The 23532-nt window shown below is 44.6% G+C and overlaps 1 protein-coding gene across 1 annotated transcript in view; it reads right to left on the reverse strand.

The window, feature by feature from the left end:
* pik3r3b (phosphoinositide-3-kinase, regulatory subunit 3b (gamma)) overlaps positions 1-12296 on the reverse strand; it is a 102569-nt gene extending 90273 nt beyond the window's left edge. Inside the window, exons 1-2 of the mRNA XM_023794537.2 lie at positions 12109-12296; positions 10870-11722 (exon numbers count right to left, since the gene is read on the reverse strand). Coding sequence (XP_023650305.2) covers positions 10870-11176 — 307 coding nt within the window. The 5' untranslated portion in view covers positions 11177-11722; positions 12109-12296. The remainder of the gene's footprint in view (positions 1-10869; positions 11723-12108) is intronic.
* Between the last annotated feature and the right edge of the window lie 11236 nt (positions 12297-23532).

Genomic DNA, 23532 nt, shown 5'->3' on the forward strand with positions numbered 1-23532 from the left:
AATTAAAACGGCATCATCGAACCGGGCCAGGGATCTCAGGTTTGTGCCGTCTGAGTCTTCAAAGCCCACATCTCCTTCCAGTCGATGCCTTTCATTCCGTCTCCGTAAACAGCGTGCGTTCACGTCACAGCGGCGTAAATATTTTACGAGAAACCTTTAAAATATCGAAGCGAACTAACAATCAATTTCATACTGAAGATGCACCACGCCGGCAGCTGGGGAATTGACCTATTTCGTATGGAATAATCTGAGTCTGAAAGACCAGTTTTGTCTAAAAACACAGAAATTAATCCCCATGACAACTTTGATCTTACCTGCTTCTACCTCATCACCTATAGCATCACCACAAAAAACGAAATCCTTCCAAAAAAGAGAAAAAAAAAGTCTAATCCGGATTATGTCTTAATAAAAACGATAATGTCTAAGCCACAGGACTGGTGGAATTCCCAAAATCTCATTGCAGTCGCATTTATCACCTAAGCACATAAAAACATTTAAAGATCTTGTCACCAGCGTGGGAGATGATGACGGAAAAAAAAACACCCATCTGTTAATACACTTCAGTAGCTAGTGAAAAGTCTTCTGTGTGAATTTGTGAAGACCTCTGTGGGGTAGGGAGAAGGCTGCTCGTTAGCAAGGTGAGTGTAGGAGAGCAGTCAATACTTTAGAAGGTGCCATCGGTGTGGAACAAAGTCTCCTAAGTCTAGTGAGCTTAAAAGCCACACCTGAGCACCAGACATTAAAGGGTGTCAGACTAGAAGCTTCGATCGAACCAAAAGGGAAAACCATGAACTCGCACCTGCTGATGTTCCACGACTACCAGAGCAAGGGAATTTAGTTCAAAGATGTAACAGGACCATGCGAAAACCCTGCTATGACACCCAGAATCCACAGAAACATCTAGAAGGTTGATATGGATCAGCCACCCCACCTGACACATTCAAACATGTAGCTAAGGACACCCTAGTTAAGAGATGGGTTTCTGACACATCACCTGCTCATAACTACCTGAACCACCGGCTGATCTGAGCTCTGGTCATATATTTTTATGGTGGCTCATTAGGGAAATTTACCGTAAAGTTTCCACATCAAACTGTACGTCCTGCATGTTTACCGTTTCTCATCAGCATCATTTATAAATAATCCGTATAGAATTATTGAACTTTAAACTCAAGGCAGTGCTGGGGATAAATTATGAATGTCAGTAGCATTTACATAATTTCATACTCAAAACAAAGCACCATGAAACAGCACCTGATTGGTACTACTGAAAGGTTAATTCATTGTTAGCATAGAGTGAGAAGGAACGAAATCTATTCACTGCAAGCTCTGAGTGAAATCATTCATGAGTTGGTGATGGGCTTCACCATTGTTTGTATGATTTTTTTATACATAACCTTTCCCTGTAGAGTTTTATATAAACAAAACCACTCCACTGTGTAGCAGCAGATTTTCAAGCGTTGCAGTCATACCGTTGACAACAGAAGTGCATCAAAATTACAGAGCGCCCCAGTGTATGATTCCCTGCAGTAAATAAGATCCCACAGTAATAACAAAAAGTTGCATTTATGACAGAAAACAATTTATTGTTTCAGTAACCCATTATAATGATCAATAATTTAACAGTTCAGTTTTGTTCAGAGTACAAAAACCATCTTATGTTTAAACAGAATGAAATGATTAAACAATTCAGTTTAACGAGATCAACACTAACAACGGAGAGAACACACATCTAATGGTAGTTATATTTTTCATTTTTTAAATTATGCTCTTTTCATGTGGTGAATTGTGAAAGTCCCGATGACCAGTCTCTTGCCAAACAGAACATTATCAGTCAAATCTCTGACCCGAAGTATTTTTCTTCTGAAAAGTTACGAACTTTCACATGCATTCTTGTCAAACGTTATGATTTGAGTTTTGCTATCTGATGGCCCGTCATTCCCAGAAACACTGACCCATGTGAAGCTCACATTCTGCCAACAGCTGACAGCCAAGAATCGCTGGGGCCTTAAGTCGCGGCAGCCGAGTAGCTTTTCTGTTTCTTCAATCAATCAATCAATCCATCCATCCATCCATCGCCTTATTCTGGTCAGTGTCACATGGGGCCCGGAGTCTAACCCTGGAAGCACTGGGAACAAGGCTTGAGGACACCCTGAATGAGATGCCAGTCCACACGCGAAAAACCACAGACAAACTTAAACCACAGCCCCACTTAAACCACAGACAACTTAGTCTCCAAACTGTGGGAGGAAACCACCCAAACAAAAGCAACACAAGCAAACTCCACATGTATAGAGAAGGTGGGATTTATACCCCCAACCCTGGAGAAGTGAAGAAAGCAAGACAACAGACATGCTGCAATGGACACATTACATTTCTGTGACATTACTCACATTATGATGCCGTTAAAATAAGATACACCAGAACTTTGACCTCATATTTTCATGGTTTGGCCACTCATGCCATCTTACATTGCATGGAAGGCCTTCGAACCACAGAACCCAAATAAAGAGAGATCCAAACTGGCTTCAGGGACAAGATAAGTTCTAGTACAGGTGTAATAATTAGCATGTTATGTGGAATGCAATGGAAAAAAGCTTTCCTTATCTCAGCAATGGGACCTTAGCTGACTACGCATATGCTACCATACACCATAAACAATGGAGTGTAAACAACAAGGTCACAGACAGTGTGTCAAACCTATGGAGGTCTTCCGGCATGGTGAGAGCGCTGCCTAACTAGCTCCTGCACAAAAGAACCAGTAAAGATGATTTTGTGCAACACGACACTGTTTCCCACTAGAGCAGCACTTTTGAAACATCACGATGTCCAAAACAAACAGCATGACAGCTGAAAATGACCAAATCTTGGAGTTTGCCCCAAAAGGTCAGTCAAAATGTAGTCATTTTCAAAAAGATGATCAATATGTGGAAGAGTTTGTATGCTTAGGCATATAGACAGTCTGTCACTCAAAATTATTATCTCAGTTTGGTCAAGATACTGTAGTACTGCGATTTGGCAACTTATGCATGATTGGGGGGGGGGGGGGCATTATCAGCTACATTCCCCCCAAACATGCTTGTCTTACTGTCACGACCCAGAATACAATCCTTCACTGCTGGCACCCCATGTCTGTGACAAAGTCAAATCAGCTTGCTATGTTGGCACCCATTCAGAAGATTACGCCCTAGGCGTCACCTATGTCACCTAATGACCAATGCTGGTATGATGCAAGGTCACAACCTGTCCTCTTAAGGGCCACTGGTGGTACAGACTCTCCAGCATCATCAGAACTAGGCCACTTCTGGATTCTCTGTAGAGGACCTGGGACCCAGGTGTCGGATCTGGGAATAACAGGATGTGTCACAGGAGATGATGGGTGTTACACTGATGCAGAATTATTCCTTCCAGACGATCATAACCTTCAACCAGGAGATGGAGGAGAACTTCATGCTTGGAGCGAGCATGGAAGAATATTCCGTTTCAGAGGCATGGGGTCAGAACATAGGGCCATGTCCAACTTGGAAATGACAAAATATTTTAATAAAAATGACTGCTTCATGGATAAAAATGCATTCATTTCTCAAGAGGGCCTTATTCTCAAATTTACCTGGTCAGTTCAGAGTTACTATAAGGACGCCATTTTGTTTCCTCTGTTATATCTCAGATGAAGGGGTCCCAAGCCAAAGTTGAGCACACAAACAAACACAGATGGATGGAAAGGACATGACAGGACACTCGAGGCACAAATTTGGGTCAGTTCAGTCCCCAAAAGGGGACCAGAATTCTTTTTTCCTACAGTATTCGTTCCCAAATTAAACATCGGACACAGAGTAACCTTCCAGTTCCACGTCAAACAAATGAAACCACCATAAAAGCAACATTAAAATGAAAGCACAGAACTGCCCTCGTTTCCTTTAATTAAACCCTCAAGAATTTGCAAGGCATCAAGGTTCTTGAGAAGTAAACAAAGGCATTTTTGATCCTTACAGTCTCTGCCTCCCCAAAATAGTTCATGTTTATGCCGAACGCTCCAAGATCGCAGGCATCTAAATGCTAATTATTAAATACTTGTGGTATGCAAATAGAGACGATTAAAGGGGGCTTTTTTCAGATGCCCCGGAATCCAACCTCCCGCTCTGCGGCCCCATTTGACTTTAAGTGAACTTCCAAAGCAAGCATAGTAAACGGCCTCAGCAGCGCCACCCACTGTCACTGAACATAAAATATCGGTTACTGTGCCTTCGTGTGTTTCCCATACTCTGCATTTTTATACCCAAACACTCTGTAGACGTTTTTTGATCAAATTCTATACAGTGGTACGTCAGTTCTCGAACTCATTATAACTTGAATTTCCTAAAAGTCGAACCAACCAGTTCGAAAAAAATTTACCTAGAACTCGATCTGAATCTCAGAAGTCAAACCGTGAACGTCGACCTAAGATAACTTGTACAAGCGGGGAAATGAGTCACGCGGCACGTCTCTCAGCGGAAACAAAGGGTAAAGCTTCAGTCTCAGCCTCGCATTCGCTGTGATAGCATCGTGCATGTTTACACTAGCTGAATACATATATTTAGACAGTAAAAATACATTTAGACAATGACAGACAGTAACAGTAATTATTATTATAATAAAATACATTTAAAAATAAAGATTTCTTATTAATAATTTTAATATTAATAAACCATTAATACATTTAATTATAATAATATTGTCGTACCCGGCCGGGACGTCAGGGTATCGGGAAATACGGGGTTTAATTACAGGTAAGGCAGGCAAAACACAGACGGACAATACAATGACCGGACTGGGGAAACAAACTGAAACGCGGACTAAATACAGAGGACTAATGACAACAACCAGAAACAGCTGATCACAGGGGGATTCAACACGGGGTTAATGAGGGGGCGTGGCACATGGAAGGAGCGGATGATCGGGGCAGGACACATTGTTTTTTTTAACTTTACACATTGTTTGGATACATTTATTTTCTTACTAAAAATTACTGTTTTGATAAATGTGCTTAGACGTGTTTAGTACAGTATATGCTCTTCTTGTTTTATCCGGTTCATTTTGTGTTTAAATGCTAAAAAAAAAAACATATTTTGGTGTAATTTTTTGGGGTCGGGAACCAATTAATTGGATTTCCATTATTTCTTATGGGGAAAATTTGATCAGAACTCGAACTTTTTAGGATTCGATCTGGTGTTATGAACGGATTAATTTCGAGTTCTGAGGTACCACTGTATAAAATGCAAGAAAAACTCTTAAAAATTGACTCCCTCCTCAGCGTAAAACAGTTAATACCCCATGCGTGCCACACTCCTCACCCCGCACTTCCACCAAAAAGCGTAAATAAATAAAAGGGAGCTGGTGGGGAACATGCCCCAGCGCCGCTCTGCCTTTTATCCGCCGTATCCTTGGAGGGAGTGTGGGCTCTATTTTGGGATGCGCCTGGGCTAAAGTGTTCATTTCCTGCTCCTCGGAAAAGTTTGCTGAAACGTCAGCGGTGACAGCCGAGCACCCCCCCCCCCCCCCACCCCATCACCTTCATTGGGAAATAAGCGAAGTGGGTGAAGTGGAGGACAGGCAAGCAGTCAGGGAACCGAGCCAGAAGCTATTAAATCGGCATTTAACTGCGGGGCAGTGTAGCCCTCTGTACTCCCTACTTTCAACTCTACACACCCTGCTAGAACGCACATTGATCTCTTTCTGTGCAAGCGCACAATTTGTCACATGTGCTCAGTTTCTGTACTTCTGCTGTGCAATACCGCAGCAATGTAGACCACAACTGATCTCAAAATGCGATATCATAACGTCTTTTGAAAGGTGTCTGTCGACCAGTTTTGCCCTCGATTATTTGGAAAAAGGCAGAAAAACAAGTACATAAATCAACACAATCTGCAGATTCCCGAGGCGACTCAGGAAGCAGGTGACAAGCGTTTCAGGAGACTCCAAAGCTGGGAATACCAGCAGGACTGCAGGAATGGGCCTGAGAGGACCACCGCTGCCATATGGAGGCGGAGACCTTGTGTGCTGAGGGATTTTGTCTAGTCTTTGAGCCAGAGCCACAAACACTGCGGACCCCAGCAGCCCGGCTTGGCCATGCAGGGATCGGGGAGGGTCTGCACAGCTATGCTCCTGCTCCCCACACACAGAGTATCGACAACATTCTGGTATCTCCACAAAATCATTAGAACGTTTACGTTGTGTGAACACAATAGCGTCAGGGACGGTTTACATCTAAATATGTTCGTACGCACTCATCCATTGGTATTCTTCTCAAAAACTTCACTCCCAAACTTGAAAATCCAGCCTCAGTCCTCCTGCAGTCACTAAGCCCACCAATGAGATAATGTGACAGCCAATGAAAACCTCCGCCTGACAGCCATGTGACTTCCTCTCATGAACAGTCAGCCAAATGATGAGCGTGTGCAGAGAATATGGCCTGTTCCAGCACCCAATGCCCACCTGCGTGCGGAGGCTAAATGCTTGATCAAACATGATCAGAAACAGATACTACGTGTTGCACGGCTTTTTCCAATATTTCCCTTTTTAAAACAACTATTTTTCTGGTTCAAATCATCTTATACTCAAAAATTGACCTTCAGCGCATCACAGAAACATCTGTTGCATTTCACAAATCAAACATGTTTGTTAAAGAAATGTTTCAGAAGAACTTTGACAGACTGAGAGTCCTTCTCCAGTCAGGATATTCCTTGGAAACACATGGAAAGAATCCAGAGAGCGAAAGGTCGACGGCTTCTGGCTCACAGACACGGATGACAAAAAAAGAAAAAAAAGCCCTCCCCTGTAGGGCCGCCCTCCTGTGGGAGGGGTAAAAATAGCACAAAGAAGGGCAAGGGCACAAGCACAAAACACATCACCGCAGGATTCAAAGGGGAAGCGGACAATCACCCTTCCTGAACGCTCCTCACCTTCAAACTGTCTTCGTCTTTCTCCTGTGATGAAAAGGCTTGTTTACTTAAGGTCCACTGCTGGGGCGCCATGCAGGTCATTCATACAAGTCATGATATGAGAGCGATAAACCAGGTAAGGGCTATAATGTGACTTTCACACCCAGGTACACGGGACTGCCAATCACGACCCAAAATTGCTAATTTAATGCGTCATTTCATAGCGTTGCATTGTGGGTTTTCATACATTTTTTAGACAACACTGTACATTTTTACATTACTTCTAATGTGCTCCTCAAATATGTTTCACCTTCAAGGGCAGCACATCCCAGACCTGTCCTCCATCTTGAGGCTTGTTCAACTATATGTTTTGCAGAAATCCTATTTGGTTCTGCATATGCTTGCAGGTTCTGGGGACGACACTGAAGTGCATAAACCTTATTTGTTGAGTGGGACCATCTATCCAAAAGCGCTGGTCCCTGAGGAGTAAAAGGGAATCATAGGGTTTCTAGGGTTACTATAAACAGAGCCAGAGGGAGGCGCTAGCCAGACATAAGGGCAGCAGATGTAGCTCGTGTCCCTGGAGACTTGAGCCTCTCTGGCAAACAGAAGATCGTCTCTCTCACTGACCACGGACAGTTGGCACCATTTAACCACAACTGGTACCCTGACCATCAGACGACACCGTACTCCGCACGCTCGAGACTCAACGCTGACCCACAGCAGACGGCCAAGCACAACGACCCCATTCAGGAGGGGATTGGGGTGGGCGGGGGTGCTATGTGCTGGGGGGCCGGCACAGTTTAGCAAAGCCAGATTCCTGGTTTCGCTCTGACTTTAAACCCAGTTTAACTGGGACTCCCTGAATAGCAAACTTGCATATTGTGTCAAATTTAAAATGACCTTTACATTTATTTATTAGGCACTCTTATCCAAAGCGATGTACATTTTTTGAGTTTGCAGGCTCAGACAGTCTCTGAAACAAGTGGGGGTTAATGACCGTGCTCAAGGGCCCAATGGTGAAATCATTCTGCCGACCCAGGGATCTGAACCGGCGACCTTCCGCTCACGGGCACGCATATCATCAAAATCATACAGCATGGCAGCTCTCCGTCTGTCGACGTAAATGAAACGCCACTGAAGCTTGCAGAATGCCACATAGGAAAGAAAAAGACATTTCAATGCTCCATGCTTATCCACGTTTTGACCGTTAGGACAGTCCGTGTCATGGCAACAGAGGGCTGCACAGGGTGTTTCGGTAAGAGCTCCCATAGCTGACATGTTGGAGAGGAAAGATGGGATGCAGGATCTCACCGGCTTTCACAAAACGGCACTGAGCCGCTGCTTGAACCCAAGATGAGACAGATTAATAAGAAAAGCCTATCCCAGCAACAAGTGTGCTTATTGCCCCACGGATTAACCAAAGCCATTGACCAAAGATGTTGACCCCAAACACGACAGGCAGACCAGCAAAGACGACGAACCATGTGTTGTGTATCACAAAGGCAATCAGAGGAATGTAAGTGTCTCCCAACTTAGACAGAAAGTGAAGAAGAGAGAAGAGGCACCCGGCCGCACAGTGCTGCTACATTTACAGCCTATTATATGACGGTCGACATGGCAGAATATTGTCAGACTAACCCTTATGTTTCACCCCGTTTCACCCTCCTCCACATCGGAGCAGTGGGCCAGTAGTTCTGGGTGAAGCTTCCACAGTTTGTTTCAGATTGTGGAAATAACACCATTTTATCTTGTGTTTTTCTACTATTTCAGGCCAAATTCAGTTAGTTTTAGGAGAAAGAAAGATTTGGCGAGAGAGAGTAAAATTGCTGTGTAGCTAAATAATGCACCACTAATGTGTCAGACTCAATTCCCACCACTTAAGGGGGCAATTTGGGTGGGAAACTTTAACATGTGGGGAAATCTCACACGCTAATCCTATTGCTAAAAGGTTAAATATGTGAAATTCCTCAAACATATTTCCAGCCACACAATGGTGCGTCTGTGAACCAGCTGAGTGTCCTGCCAGGGTGGTGGGGGTGGGGCGTTTAGGAGAGGGCAGGGGGCTCAGGGGGGGCCAGCAGGCCAGGGCCGTGACACCGCATGCTGTGTTTTCTCCATTGCAGCCACGTGGCAAATCGATCCCCCCCACACCACAAACCTTCGAAAAAAGTTACGGGGTGGTCTCCACCCCCCCCCCAGTCTGCCCTGCACTGTTTACTGCTTTCTTTCCAAATTTCAACACCGTGCTGAAGGCTACAAGATTCCAACCCCCCCAACAGCACAGTTACGAAGATTTGTTAGCCCCACAGGTATTAGTGGTTAGCCTTTCGCAATTACCTGGTTCAGGAGAGGGCCACCTGCACAAAATGTTCTAGACCGACTTTCCTGCTGTTTTTATAAACACTCCACGCCCTTAGCATGGGATTAGGTGGGGGTGGGGGGGGGTGCCTCACGCGCCCACAGTCAGGGTTCGAGTCCCGCCCTGTGTGTGCAGTCTGCTTTCCTCCCAAGGTTCAAAGATGTGCACTTAGATAAATACGAGTCTCTAATTTGTGTGCGTATATGAACTGGAACCTCAGCCTCGTACCCTATGGAAGGGTGACCCTGACCAGGACTGGTCAAAGTAACACCTGCACACTCTGTGTCACTGTCACCCAGAAAAGATCACAAATGACCATCTCACCCATGTAATAACCACGGAGGGGATATAGCTCAGTCCCCAGAGCACATGCTTTGCATGTATGGGGCTCAGGGTTTAATCCCCGGCATCTGTAATCTAGGTTGTTTTTAAGAATTTCCCTCAGGAATTAATGGTGTTTCTCTTGCCCCGTGCAAGAAAACACGACTACAAAAGGTGCATTTCAGACGGCTAAACTATAAATGGACCAGTGGCGCTGCTGATCCAACATTTAACAGAGGTGTGCTGTTTTTACCACCACTGGCCTCATTCCTGTCATTGGATAAAGAGCAGGGTTTGATAATTAATAATTAACGGAGACACTTATGAGGATTTGTGATGGAAGAGGTCTGGGAGGCGGCAGGCGTCACCCCAGAAAGACGCCGGTGTCACACTCAGCCGAAGTGGCCTGACACTCAGGGCCCTGCGGCAGCAAGACGCTCGTCTGCATTAACAGCCAAGGCCCAGGAGGCAGCGGCGGTTACGGACACTCGGATTTATGGAGCACCCTAAACAACCCTCAGAGATACGGAAAGTATTAATATCATAGACGGTTACAGGATTCTGCAGTTCTGGGTCACAGAATTTAACCCAGGAGAAAGCAGAACCTCCCCCCCCAAGTCAGCAGTTAATGAATCTTTATGTTGAAAATAAACAATTTTAGAGGAACACAGAAGCCTAAAACTTGTCATGAACTATATCTATCAGCTATAAACATCTCACATTCATTAGCCACTATTTAGTAAAGCTTTGGTTTTAGAAAAATAGTTATAAATACCCTTGCATTGTTTTGCAAACAACCTGTACTCCAACTCTCACCGGCTGCACTGATTATACATAAAGAAGGAATATTCATGAAGGGGCAGGAAAAAAAGAAATTACAGATTCTCCGGAAGCTTTCCATGACCTTCAAGCTAAGCTGCAAATAAAAACATTTCTCGAAAGAAGCATCAAGAATTTTAAATGGGTACTATGTTCTCCAATTATACATGTAGAAAGAGAGGACAATCTAGATAAGTGGTAAGTAGGTTTTGGTATCAGCGACTGTGTCCTGCTTCCATTTGCCTGGGATTCGGACCCAGGGTAATTAGCTTGAGGTCACACAGCCAATCATTGCAGTGCTTATTCCTGTCTGTGTCATTTACCATCGTGGCAGACTGAGCTTGTACAGTCGGCTGTGAACTTCAATCAATACACGGAGTTAATTACACACAGTGACATATAGAAACGCACAACACCCTTTCTGGGGGGGGGGGGGGCATGAGAACTCACCTGCCCCGGCCGCTGCCCCTGGGGTCGGCGGTACGGGTCTGGCCCACGGCTTTGCGACGGGGGGGGCCATCCTCACCAGGCCGACGTACTCCACGAAAGTGCCGGGGAAGTCTCCTTTCTCTTTGGTTCGCTCATTGGTGCCCTGCAGCCACCCCTTGGGGGCCTTCTCGTCCCCGTCCTGGTAGTCGGCCGTCAGCACAGACACCTTGTTCACAATGAGGGTGTCGCCGGGCTGCAGGGAGATGTCATCTTCCCTCTCTTTCTTATACTCAAAAAGCGCACGGTATTGAAAGCCTTCAGATGCCATTATTTCAATTATTAAGCACAAGGCAGCAGACTGCCTAACTTTCCCTGCTTCAAAACTGGAAAAGCTAATCTGTCTTGGGGTGCATCTATTTACTGCAGGACAGTCAGCAATCAGCTGGAAGGCTGAAAGTCAAGGATTTCACCATGTGAGTAGGACCGGAAGGCTTCAGACTTTCCTTGAAAGTGCCAGCGGTTAATGCATCTGGGGCACTTAAGACTCCTGAAGACTCCTGAAGGCTGCATTTAAAACTCAGGCAGCAGGATGAGCAGGCGGCAGGCGGGAGCCGTTTTAGAGGCGAGAAGGAGAAGTTAGAAGAGCAGGCGAGATAAGAGAGCGGCCCAGACAAGAGGCTTCGATTCAGCGTCCTGGGGATCCGGATTAACGGCACTGCCACATATACCAGCGGGTCCAGTCACAGGTGTGGCCGCATAAAGTCACAGATCCGTCTCAGCTGCGCGTATCCACCACAGACATTCGGCTGGAGTCTGATCCACTTTTCTCTCATGCAGCTCATATGCTGAGGTCCCGAAACGCCCACGCCGGAAACTGAAGGGTACATATTATCATTAGGATGAGCAACGTTATAATTGCATAACAGACGCATAGAAGTTATTACGACTGAATACCGGGCAACTGCGGCAATTATAACGACATTAAACTGGCATAAATTACACACATAAAGCTTTTACCATTAATTTTAGCAGACTAGCAGTCTTGACTCCCGACATTTTATTATCCAGTGGATCTTACATACGTGTTAAGTTTTAAGAACAATCGTGAATCGTCTGTGGTGTTAGTAGTGTAACATTTTAAGGCGCATCACACAAAACATAATAATAGAATAATAATAACAAAATAATAGAAAATGTACGCGATCCAGTTTGCCAGCGGCACGCATTGAAAGGTACTGTAAAATTGTGCAGAAAACTTACCCCGCTTTAAGCACACGATCTTTCCCCCCGTCTCGCGACGTGTAAAATCAGCTCAGATATGACGATGTCAGTTTGTGACACATGGGATATGTATCTGTGTGTATATATGTAAATGAGACCGGCGCTGTGTTTAAAGCGGACAGGCAGCCGTGATTGAGGTGCAATCGCCTCTCACATCAGAAGTACTCCGCTAATAGGGTGACGTCAACGGTCACGCCCCCGACCGCGTGAGTGACAGCGGAAGGGGGGGGGGGGCGGTTGCATTGACGTCTTAAATCAGCACTGTACAGGATACAGTACAGTGTATATATGCAGTAAATACTGTACAAAATAATAATCAGCAACAAATAAGAAGGATACAACATACAGAACTAACTAAGAAGGAAACACCAGGCCTATATAATAATCAGATCTAAATAAAATGTAAATTCTGTATACAACAACATGGACGAAAAAAATATACACTGCATATATCAATCAGGTATAAGTAAAATGTAAATACTGTATTTAATATTTTAACAACATGTAAACACTGTCATTGATCATCATCATCATTAAACACTATACAATAACAATCAGGGCTAAATAAGATGTGAACACTGTATATAATAATTAGGAGTAAATAACATGTAGACATTGTACTGTATATAATAATAATCAGGACTAAATAAGATATAAACACTGTATATCATAATCAGACTTAATAAGATGTAAACATTCTATATAATAATCAGGACTAAATAACATGTAGACATTGTATATAATAATAATCAGGACTAAATAAGATATAAACACTGTATATCATAATCAGACTTAATAAGATGTAAACATTCTATATAATAATCAGGACTAAATAACATGTAGACACTGTATATAATAATAATCAGGACTAAATAAGATGTGAACACTGTATATCATAATTAAACGAAATAAGATGTAAACACTGCATATTATAATTAGACTAAATAAGATGTAAACATTCTATATAATAATCAAGAATAAATAACTTGTAGACATTGTATATAATAATAATCAGGACTAAATAAGATGTAAACACTGTATATCATAATCAGATTTAATGAGATGTGAACACTGTATGTAATAATCAGGACTAAATAAGATGTGAACACTGTATGTAATAATCAGGACTAAATAAGATTAAAACACTGTATATAATAATCAGGAATAAATAACATGTAGACATTGTATATAATAATAATCAGGACTAAATAAGATGTAAACACTGTATATCATAATCAAACTAAATGAGATGTGAACACTGTATGTAATAATCAGGACTAAATAAGATTAAAACACTGTATATAATAATCAGGACTAAATAAGATGTGAACACTGTATGTAATAATCAGGACTAAATTACATGCAGACATTGAATATAATAATCAGGACTAAATAAGATGTAAACACTGTATATCATAATCAGACTAAATAAGATGTAAACATTGTATGAAATAATCAGGACTAAATAAGATGTAAACACTGTATATAATAATCAGGACTAAATAAGATGTAAACACTGTATATAATAATCAGGACATGGAAAAACAGCAGGAATCTAAAAAGCACAGAGTGCTAACATGGAAAACCATTAATCACCTAAGACTTCTTAATGTGACCTACAAGTAATGATGTTTGGCTAGAGACACGACTAGAGTTCATTCATTTACACTGTTATGTGTGCAATTTATAATTTAAATTCTGTGTATTTTAGGCACCATGGGATGGGGCTTTTCCCAAATGTGTGGGAAATAGTTCCAACAACAGTGTGAAATTACTGATTTTCAAACAGCACAGGCAACACCATCATCTAAAATATGAACACAGTGTTTTTCTGAAATGGTGACACTCAGTCTCGACATACCTGTATAAGTGTATGTATACATGACCCAAAGCATGATGTAATGTTATTTGTAAATTTTAACTGCTATGCAAAACACAGTGAATCCTTCATTTACTGAAGTATTTGGTTATTTTGGCCATTGCCTGAATAATCCATGCATTTTTGTGTAAATGAAAATATGTTTTGTCCACTGTAGGGCATATACTGTACACATACCAACACAATTAGACAGTAGGGACAATTGAGAAACACAAACTCAAGTAGTTGTGTGTCTTTGGACTGCAGGCTAAAGAGTGAAAACGCTGCCTCCATACACACACACACACACACACACACACACACACACACAGGGTGGGGTTTAAACCCTCAAACTTGGAGATGGAGTTTGCACAGTGTTTTGTTCATCTCGGGACCTGCAGGCCTGAATCTGGCCACATGCCTGTTTGTCTGTCTATCCATCCGTCCGTTGTCTGTTCTTCCTGTGTTTAAGTGCGTATACAGTATTTGTACATTCAATTATAAAAACTGCAGAAGTAAAATGCAATTTTGTCAAATACATATAACCAGAGCATTACTGTAGTATGAATGCATTTCATACAGGAAAACAACTAAGTAAATCTGAAAACAATGAACACTATTTTAGTGTTTCTTCCCAGGTGACTCAGTGGGTGGTGCTGTTGCTTCAGACCACCAGGGTTGGGGGTTCGAATGCTGACCCAGCTCAGTGTGTGGGCTTCACATGTTCTCCCTGTGTTACGCAGCCCTCCCTGACTTCTCCTGGAGGCTATAATGGGCCGTAGTGTCTGTGAGTTCCCTGTAATGGACCAGTACCCCATCCAGGGTTTTCCCCTGAGCGACAGCACAGCGCAGGCGCAGGCTCAGGAGCAGACGCAGGCTCAGGAGAGTCATGACAGCTTTTGAGCCCCATGAAAGAATATCATATTGAAAGAATATCAAACAAATTCAGTTATGTTTAACATTTTTAAGGCCCTTGGGATCATCCTAACCTTCCTCCCTTTACATTGCCCCTGCGCAGAGTAATACCATGTACCCTCCCCCCCAGCTGCCCAAACAGAAGGGAAGGTTTTGTACTGCTAGCTGTGCTTTTCTCTCAGAAGCCTCTTGAAGATGCTACCATCTCCTTATACCCCCTGCTATGGCCCAGTCCTACTGGGACACCAGGGCTCCATCAATAAGCACCACCTTGAATGTTTTTGTTGCTGTTGTAAATAAAGCATCTTGCACCATGCACCTCCCTACTTCTCTGACCAGCCTGGGATAGGTTTCAGACACCACCACCCCCATACTGAATAAGTGGTTGGAGGATGGACAGATGATGGTACCTAAGGCAAAGTAGTTCAATTTAACTGAAGGTTGTCAGAAAATTCCTATTCATTTCATTTTCCGGCACATGAAAGTGGAAACTCTCGCACTGGGCTACTTTCTGACTTCCTCCCATCCCCTGACAGACAGGATGTTAGGGGGAGCGATCGCAGCAGAGGCATACGTGCCGACGGCTCTGAAGTGGGGCGACGTCCCGTCACCGACGCCGCAGAATCGCGGGAGAAGTTGCTGCAGATCTAACATTTAACCGGCAGCATTAAAAACATCTTCAAAGCTGTCCCATTTGCATTCCTTTGGAAGTGTCAGCAGATCCGTTCATTTTCACAGCATGTGGCTTGGGTGTGGATCAAAAGACGGAAGATGACAATTTTTGGGTGGGAAACTCACAGACCTTTCCTAGGTTACTGATGAAATTCCGTCAGAAAGTATTAAAAAAGCCACAGGAAGTATTTTGGGCTCATTACACACTCCTGCCTCCGCACTGTTTCCATATCTAGCTCCTAGGATGATGTCTTAATGCGGGAAGAAACACTCTCACCATATCAGAAATGTATAACTCATGTCTGCAAGAGTCCAAATCATAGCATATCTATCACCAGCCACAAAAAGTTTCCTGCTCTTCCGCCACCAAACCTTTTACGTCAAAAATCAAATTCTACCTGCTGAAATTTAAGCTATAAATGGCACCAGGATGACAGAACTGAGGCTTCAGAACCCACTGTAGTCAGGAACCAGTGGGAACCAACAAATTACCAAGTGGGATGTGGGTTATACAGTCCCACCCACAATGGATCCCTAAGACCAATGTTCCCTGCAGAGTTGAGATGCAGACAGTGTAAGATATTTCTGATATGTTGTGTTTTAAGCGGAGCATCGTGAAACCAGGAGATGATGCTTCTGCATTCGACAGACACGTCGTCGACAGCTGAAGGACCTTCTACAGACTGCTTCTACAAACCATTAAACTCACACCTTGGGTGCTGGTCTACACATCAACCTGAGTAAGGCTGCAACCAGAGCTGGAAAGAAGTTGGTCCATTTAGACGGAGGGCGAGTACAAAGTACTGAATGCCAGTCCAATGGCTAGTAAAAAATGACATTTTATACTGACTAGCCCAGTTGACTGGTAGCAAAAAAATTCTCCTTTTCTGTTATATCCAGCTTCTTATTCCATCTCACTAAGCATTAGTGGGAACCGTGAACAAATGTACCCATCAAATGTACCCACCCCTATTTTCACAGGTTTAATTAAAGCATCTCTTGACTGCCACACTGCTTTGTAAAAGCATTCTCTCCTGTTAGGCTTTCCATGTAGCTGCCATTGTGCAAAAGCTTTAATGTTCGCAAAGACACTGACCGTGTGTCACTCTGCTCAGGAAACCCACGCCCCATTTTCTCGTGTTTTCTGCTTCGCTCTCTGTCCCGCAGTATTAACCGGACGGCGTTAAATGATGCGGAAGATCGAGCTTTTTGGCACCGAACCCGCCAACACTTATGCCCCACCCCCCACCACCACGTCCGGCACGTTCTCAGCCAACGACCCACGACAGGAACATTTCCCGAAGCTTTAGTACGGCCGGGGCCATCCAAGGTCGTGCCGGGATCCCCCCCAACGGACGTGTGACTCAACAAAGGCTGTGGGTTTGTGGGACAGACGCCCAGGTTTTGGGGAGATCTGCTTGAGAACAGGGGGGACTGAGGAATACAGGATGAAGGGTCACATAATACCAGCATCAGGCCGTCTGAGGAGCTGTTGTCAGCTTGGGCGGCGATTTCAGTAAATGGTACACTTGCGTGGGGGGGGGGGGGCGAAGACGGGGCCGAAGCCAAGGCTGCCTGCCCACTGCTGGATGGATTGGGCAGGACAGTCTGTGTTTGGCAGTGATGTCACTGCCTTGCCAGGTGGGGGGGGGGGGGGGGTATGCAGAGAACAGGAACACTACTCACCGCCATCTTCTCAATCCACCCACGCCGGCTGCTGCTTTTTCTCAGGAAAATACGGATTTTCTGCATAAATTGTATATTTAGGACACTGCAGCAAGGCAGGGAGAGACACATAGACTGTGGTACACATTTCAGCCGCTTTGGGAGACTTTTCACATGTAAATTATTGAACCTCGTTTTTCTCATAATGGCTGAAATCCATCCAAAATGCACAAAGGTATAGCACAGATCCAGGCTCTTGCAGTTTACCATAACCATATGGTTTCTCAGCATGGGGCTGGGGGGGATTAACCCTGGCAAGCTCAGTCACCCTACAGAGAAAAGATCTGGGAAATTCATTGGCGATGCGTACTGGATGGAGTGAACCCGTGCTTTGGAGTTTGTGTACAGTTTGTGACTTTGGAAGGACACAGTCTAACAGCATTTATGTGAAGCGGCTACAGCTTTAATTCTCTATGCTGAATGTGTTAAGCCAGTGAGGTGAAGCTGAAAGCCCACTGACCAGAGTAGGCAACAGAGGCTGACATTTAGAAGGGCAGGGATTTTGACAGACAACTGCAGTCCTGTGATTTCTCAGCCATGTGTATGGGGTTGGAGTGGTATGATGGTGCAGTGGTTACCACCCGCACCTCTGGGACCTCTTTGCCAGGGTTCCATGTCTGTGGAGTTTGCATGTTCTCCCTGCGTAGTTGTGGCGTCCCCCCCCACAGTCCAAAAACATGCTGAGGTTAATTGGACTTCCCAAATTGTCTGTTGGTGTGAGTGTGCCCTGTGATGGGTTGGTGCCCTATTCTGGGTTGTTCCCTGCCTTGTGCCCATAGGCTCTGGACTCCTTGTGACACTGAACAGGATAAGCAGTTTAAAAAAATGGATGGATTTACTGGGATGTGCACTGGCAAAGTGCCTGTTCCCCTTTTCTTCGGGAGCTGTGGTGTATCTGGTCATGTAACATCACTTAGGCCTGATGCACTTTCACCTGAAAAAGCACATGAGTGGGAGCAAGAGGAAAAATGAGATCTGAAAACTTCGGCCCGCTCATTTTGCCTGTGAATGTGAGCCAGGCCTCTCGGAATAGATATGGTGGGTTTGGGCACGGGGTGAGGCGTGACCCAAGCCTTCTCGAAGGCGGGACCGTGTTCAGCTGCGTCCTGAGAGGTCTGGCGCTGCCCTACATCAGTGCTTACTGATTTATATAAAGAATTAATTACATGAGCCGAGCAGCAGGTCACTCTGTCAGGGATTATTAGGGAAATCTTTACCCCTCAGGGACCAAGAGAGCCGATCCTCAAGCAAGAAACCCCCCCTTTATCCATGACTCACCGCTCATTGCTGCCACCTGTCCCATAAAAACCTAAATGAGTGCATTTGATTCTGTTACCTGGCAATGTCACGCTCATTATGATGCAATATTCCGGCTTAAGCGATGCCTCTGTAAAAGCCGGATACCTGTGACGTGACTTTAATAAGACGGGGCCCTTTTACAACCAGTAACGGGGGAAAGCTAACGGGCATCTAACAGGCTGTGCGATTCCGCTGGCGGTGCATGGCTCCGAGGCGCAGTGCACATTGCTGGCTAACACGGAGGCCTCAATGACACCAGGACAGGGAAAGGGCGCCCCCTGCAGATCAGGGCTATGGATCAACGGCTCTGTCTTTCCCAGCCGCTGGTCCTCACCTCCATCATCTCTTACTTGCTGCTCGATATCAGAAGTCCTCAACAATGTTTCCATTCAGTAAAACTCTGTCTGACATAAGCAGCACACAAGTGGGATAGGCATGAATTAGTATTTAATGTAATTTTAATGTAATTATGTTATTTAAATATATTTGGGATAAATATTGTAAGGAAAACCCCCAACCACCCACAATTCTGAGAATTTTCACTTTAAAATTTAAAACCTAAAATTCAGTTTGACCAGTTCAGTATGAAACCAGTGGGATCTCGGTTCAGGAACAGCAGAATGGCTGGGCTGAAACGCCGTCATGGTGTTTGGTCAGCTCCGGGATTGACACCCCCTGAGTGTGTCTGATTGATTCAGCTCAGAGGCTGAAAGGTAGTTTATTGCTGTGTGATTTTATGCCATCGCTCACCTCCAGCTTAATCAACCCAGGCTAGAATCATTGGAGCGTAACGCCCCAAACTCCATGTGCACTAATCCTGAACTGCGGTAACGTCACTGCTGAGGAATCTACTAGCAAAGTAATTTCAGAAAAGCCAAAATCAATCAAAACATATTCTGCCGGGCAGAAATATCACAAATCAATTGCAATTCAAAGGAAGTAGAGTGATCTATCTCAAGTGGCCACTTGACTATGTAACATAACTATGCTGTGGCATGCAAAACAATATATAAAAAGTCAGAGTCAAACATACCCAGCAGAACACAGGAAGTGTGACAGAGATCTGATTACAGATACTAAACTCCCATAATGCTATATGGGGACTTTTGGAGACAGAGTGACTCCTCCACTATCTCATGGATCCTCCTTAAATAACAGACCGACTAAAAGAGTCCCATTGAATAGGGTAATAAACCGATTAATGACCAGGTGTAAAAACTGATTTCCAGGGAATATGGGACTAAAGCCACAATCACCCAGCCATCCATCTTCCGGCTGCTTATCGCTTATAAACAGCCAGATAGCTAACAGGAAAATTAACGATGGGGAGTCAAGGTCCTTTGTACACCAAGGGGACAGAGCCGCTCAACAAGGCAAGATCTGCCAAACTTTCTATGACTTCATAATGAGATAACGTAGTGTTTAAAGGCTGAGACAATTCCAATGTCACATCTAAGCTTTCTGGGTGGACTTTGTCTGACCTGGGTCTAAAAAAAACGGGTAATAAGACCAGGAGAGAAGATGGGATGAGATTTATGATGTGAAGGCGTGTGAGAACAGCACAGTGATCTGCTGCTCACTCAGGGGGAGGTTTGCTGGGTGTGATAGATATGCCAGGGTGAATTTGGGAAGCCGGTTTTGCTCGCAGCCGACCTGACAGCTCTTCTTGAGGGGGGACGAGACGCAGTGCCACAGGAGTCCTGATCCACAGCGTCCTGTCAGAGCCAGCAGCCGCACAACATGAAAACCAGTCATATACCAGCATTCTCCACGGTTCTCAGTCACTAAATATCCTTATAATAATATAACAACTGTAAATAAATGTTTGATCTACCTTCACTAATTAAATGCTTTGTTCTTCGAGGATTGCTGGGTGAACATTTAATTATCGATCCTGCAGTTTTGTTTGTTTTCCCTTTGTGGTTCACTTCTGAAAACGGGGGGAGGAGAGTCATGCCAGAGATACTTTGATGAGACCTTCCCCATCAAAACACCAAACTCCGTAGGGTTTCACATACTAAATAAGCATAAACTCCTTGCGAGGAAAGCCTGAAATGTATGGATTTTCAAACTGGAGACATTGATAACCCACACAAGAAGCAAAACGCACACGCAGGGAACATGGTGCATAGCGGCTAATAGGCAGCAAACGGGACAGCTGGGGAGGGAATTGGGAAGCGGGGAGCTTCAGAGGGAAACACGGTGGCGAGAGGCGGCTTGATGGGGCAGGAAAGCAGGAAAACCCCAGAAAGTGTGTTTAAAGGAAGCTGACAGCAGGCAGTCAGGGCGGCCCGCGGGCTGCGCTCTCACGGACGGCGACCTATTTGCGGCTTCGCTCCTGGTGCTCCGCTAACGAGCGGAAGTGTAACAAGCCGTCCTCGAGAAGCCAGCTGGCTTTGTGTTCGCAAATGGCACCAAGTAAGGCCCTGAAGGGGCTTCAGCAGAAGACGGGTCTTCAGGCAGGGGCCTCTGTTTTAATAAGGAATGCCCAACACGGACCGAGTATCTTCACATCAAAGTCCCCGCAAAGAACCAGATTCTTTCCAGCAGCTTCTCTTTGTTCCAGCGGGCCGTCCTCGTGACGTGTCGTTCGGATCCTCAGAATAGCTGGACAAGTGGCAGAAGGAATACAGCGCCTTAGTTTAAAATCGCAATTAAACGTTAACGTGGCAAATGGATACATTTTACCGCTATTGAGATTTATCACATCTGTGAAGACAGTAATTTAGTGAGGAAGATATTACATTTTTATGACTTGCCTGAAATGATTCGTCCACGCAGTGCACTTCTTGATGTTCGAATTGTCAGACTCTGAATATTTAATTAAACTGGATCTTTATAAGGTTCCCTAACATCTGTCAAAGACAGAAGAACATAAATGTGGTCAGCGTCTGGAAGGTTCTACTTTGTAATACTAGAAAAAAAGATACTGGATGTATCTCCAGGTATACCATGCATTTGACATGTTATTTGCTATAACTAATGATCATATACAGTAAGTGCATTTACAACAGGGTTATTCAAATCACGGTCCTTGAGGTCCGAGCACTGCTGGTTTTCCAGCCTTCCTTTACCTGTCAGCCAGGTGTGAAGCCTCTGACCAATCAGAATGAGTAACTATTAAACTAACTACCTGGGACAACTGAAAACAAGGCCTGGATTTGGAATGGAGGGCCAGATTTGAAGAGCCCTGGTTTAGAATAAATCAGCAAGCTCGTCATTTTTCAGAGTGCAGAGGAGCAAGACAAGCATGAAGCATCCGCAGCCCCCGGATCTGCAGAGGAGCAGGAGACCAGCAGCACCAAGGACTCTCAAATGTGGAGTTTCGTTTAAAGAGCTTAATAAATCATGAACCTTTATATACTGATGCCTGGATTCTCTGAAGGCTGATTATACAGACAGTGTCATGTTAAGTCTTAAGAGCAGCAGTGTGATCATTATTTTTCGGTAATTTCCTGAGAAACAGCAGGAGTGTTTTCCTATCTGTGGCATAGTATAATGTGGGAAATGGCCAAGACACAGAGGAATGCACAGAGGAATGCACAGGAATGCACAGTAATGCACAGAGGAATGCACAGGACAGTGCGCTTCAACTTACCACGGTATAAAGAATGACCCTCTATCACATCATGTGTGACAACTGACAGTATATTTCAATTACAATGATTTTCACATATGCCCTGTCACCCCCCGAAAGCTTCCCAGCCCAGTGACAGAAATTAGCTCTGCCTATTTCCTTTTGCCCCCCCCCCACATCTCTGTGGTAATGTGACTTCTGACTAGCTCTTCACCACTGAACTCCTAGCATTAATGTTTCATCCGGCTGAGAAGTCGCTTCACTCTGGTTCACACTGCTGCGCTACCCGGCGGGGCTATCAAATATTTAAATATCCGGCTGCCGGAGAGTGTGGGAGGGCGAGGGGGGTGGGGGGGGACGCCTCAGCTACTGCGCCGACATGGCGTCACGCCACTGAAGGATGCTGGGAGTGCTACAGTTGAAAGAGCTGACTTGAGGCACCTGGCCGGCAGCCCTGAACCTTACAGAAGGACATAACTGGGGAAGCCAGGGTCAAAGCAGAAAGACCTAAACTGCCCCTCCTTCTTAATGGCTAATGCTTTTCAATCAATCAGCCAATCAAATAATCAGCCAATCATCAATCAGCCAATTAGCCAATCAACCAACCAATCTATCTATCTATCTATCTATCTATCTATCTATCTATCTATCTATCTATCTATCTATCTATCTATCTATCTATCACATGACCCATAAAATGAGCTACCTTGCTGGCTATGCTGCAGTAGATCAAAAAGATGTGCATTATACTAACAATGAAAAGGTTGTGGGTTCAAATCCTTAAAAGCACACATACACTGTAAGGTTACTGAAAGTCACCTTGAATAAAGACAGACTAAGGAATCTACCACTTTCCCAATAATACTGAAGAATCTTCTTTTTTTAGACAATAATTACAGAGTATGGTCCAACAGAAATGTCCGTATTAGCCTGTAATGAGTCTGCCCCTTTCCTAATGTCTTTATGAGCAGCTCAGAATCATCCGCAACATAGCTGTTTAGATAGTGTTTTTTTTTTTGTGAGCAATTGCGTTTAAAAGCACTTTTGGAAGGAGGCTTCAGATGCAAATCAGACCACAGCTCACATTACCTCTATCCCCCCCCCCCCCCCCCCGAGGAAGGTGGCTGAGGAGAACACTCTTCCCGTAAGCTGAGCGGGCCGCTCCTGCTTGAAAGCCTGCCCCACGTGGCATTAAACAGCCCGTTAAGAGGAACCTGATTAAACCTACATTTCTTATCAGGTACTTCATCAGGCTGCCCCTGCACGCGCCAAATCTGCCCCCCCCCCCCCCCAAAGCTAAATGACTGCCAGGCCAAAGCTGAACCCGTGTCGGCACTGCACTCCGAGTCACGCAGAC

This window comes from Paramormyrops kingsleyae, chromosome 15, assembly GCF_048594095.1.
Source record: "Paramormyrops kingsleyae isolate MSU_618 chromosome 15, PKINGS_0.4, whole genome shotgun sequence".
NCBI classification, from domain to species: domain Eukaryota; kingdom Metazoa; phylum Chordata; class Actinopteri; order Osteoglossiformes; family Mormyridae; genus Paramormyrops; species Paramormyrops kingsleyae.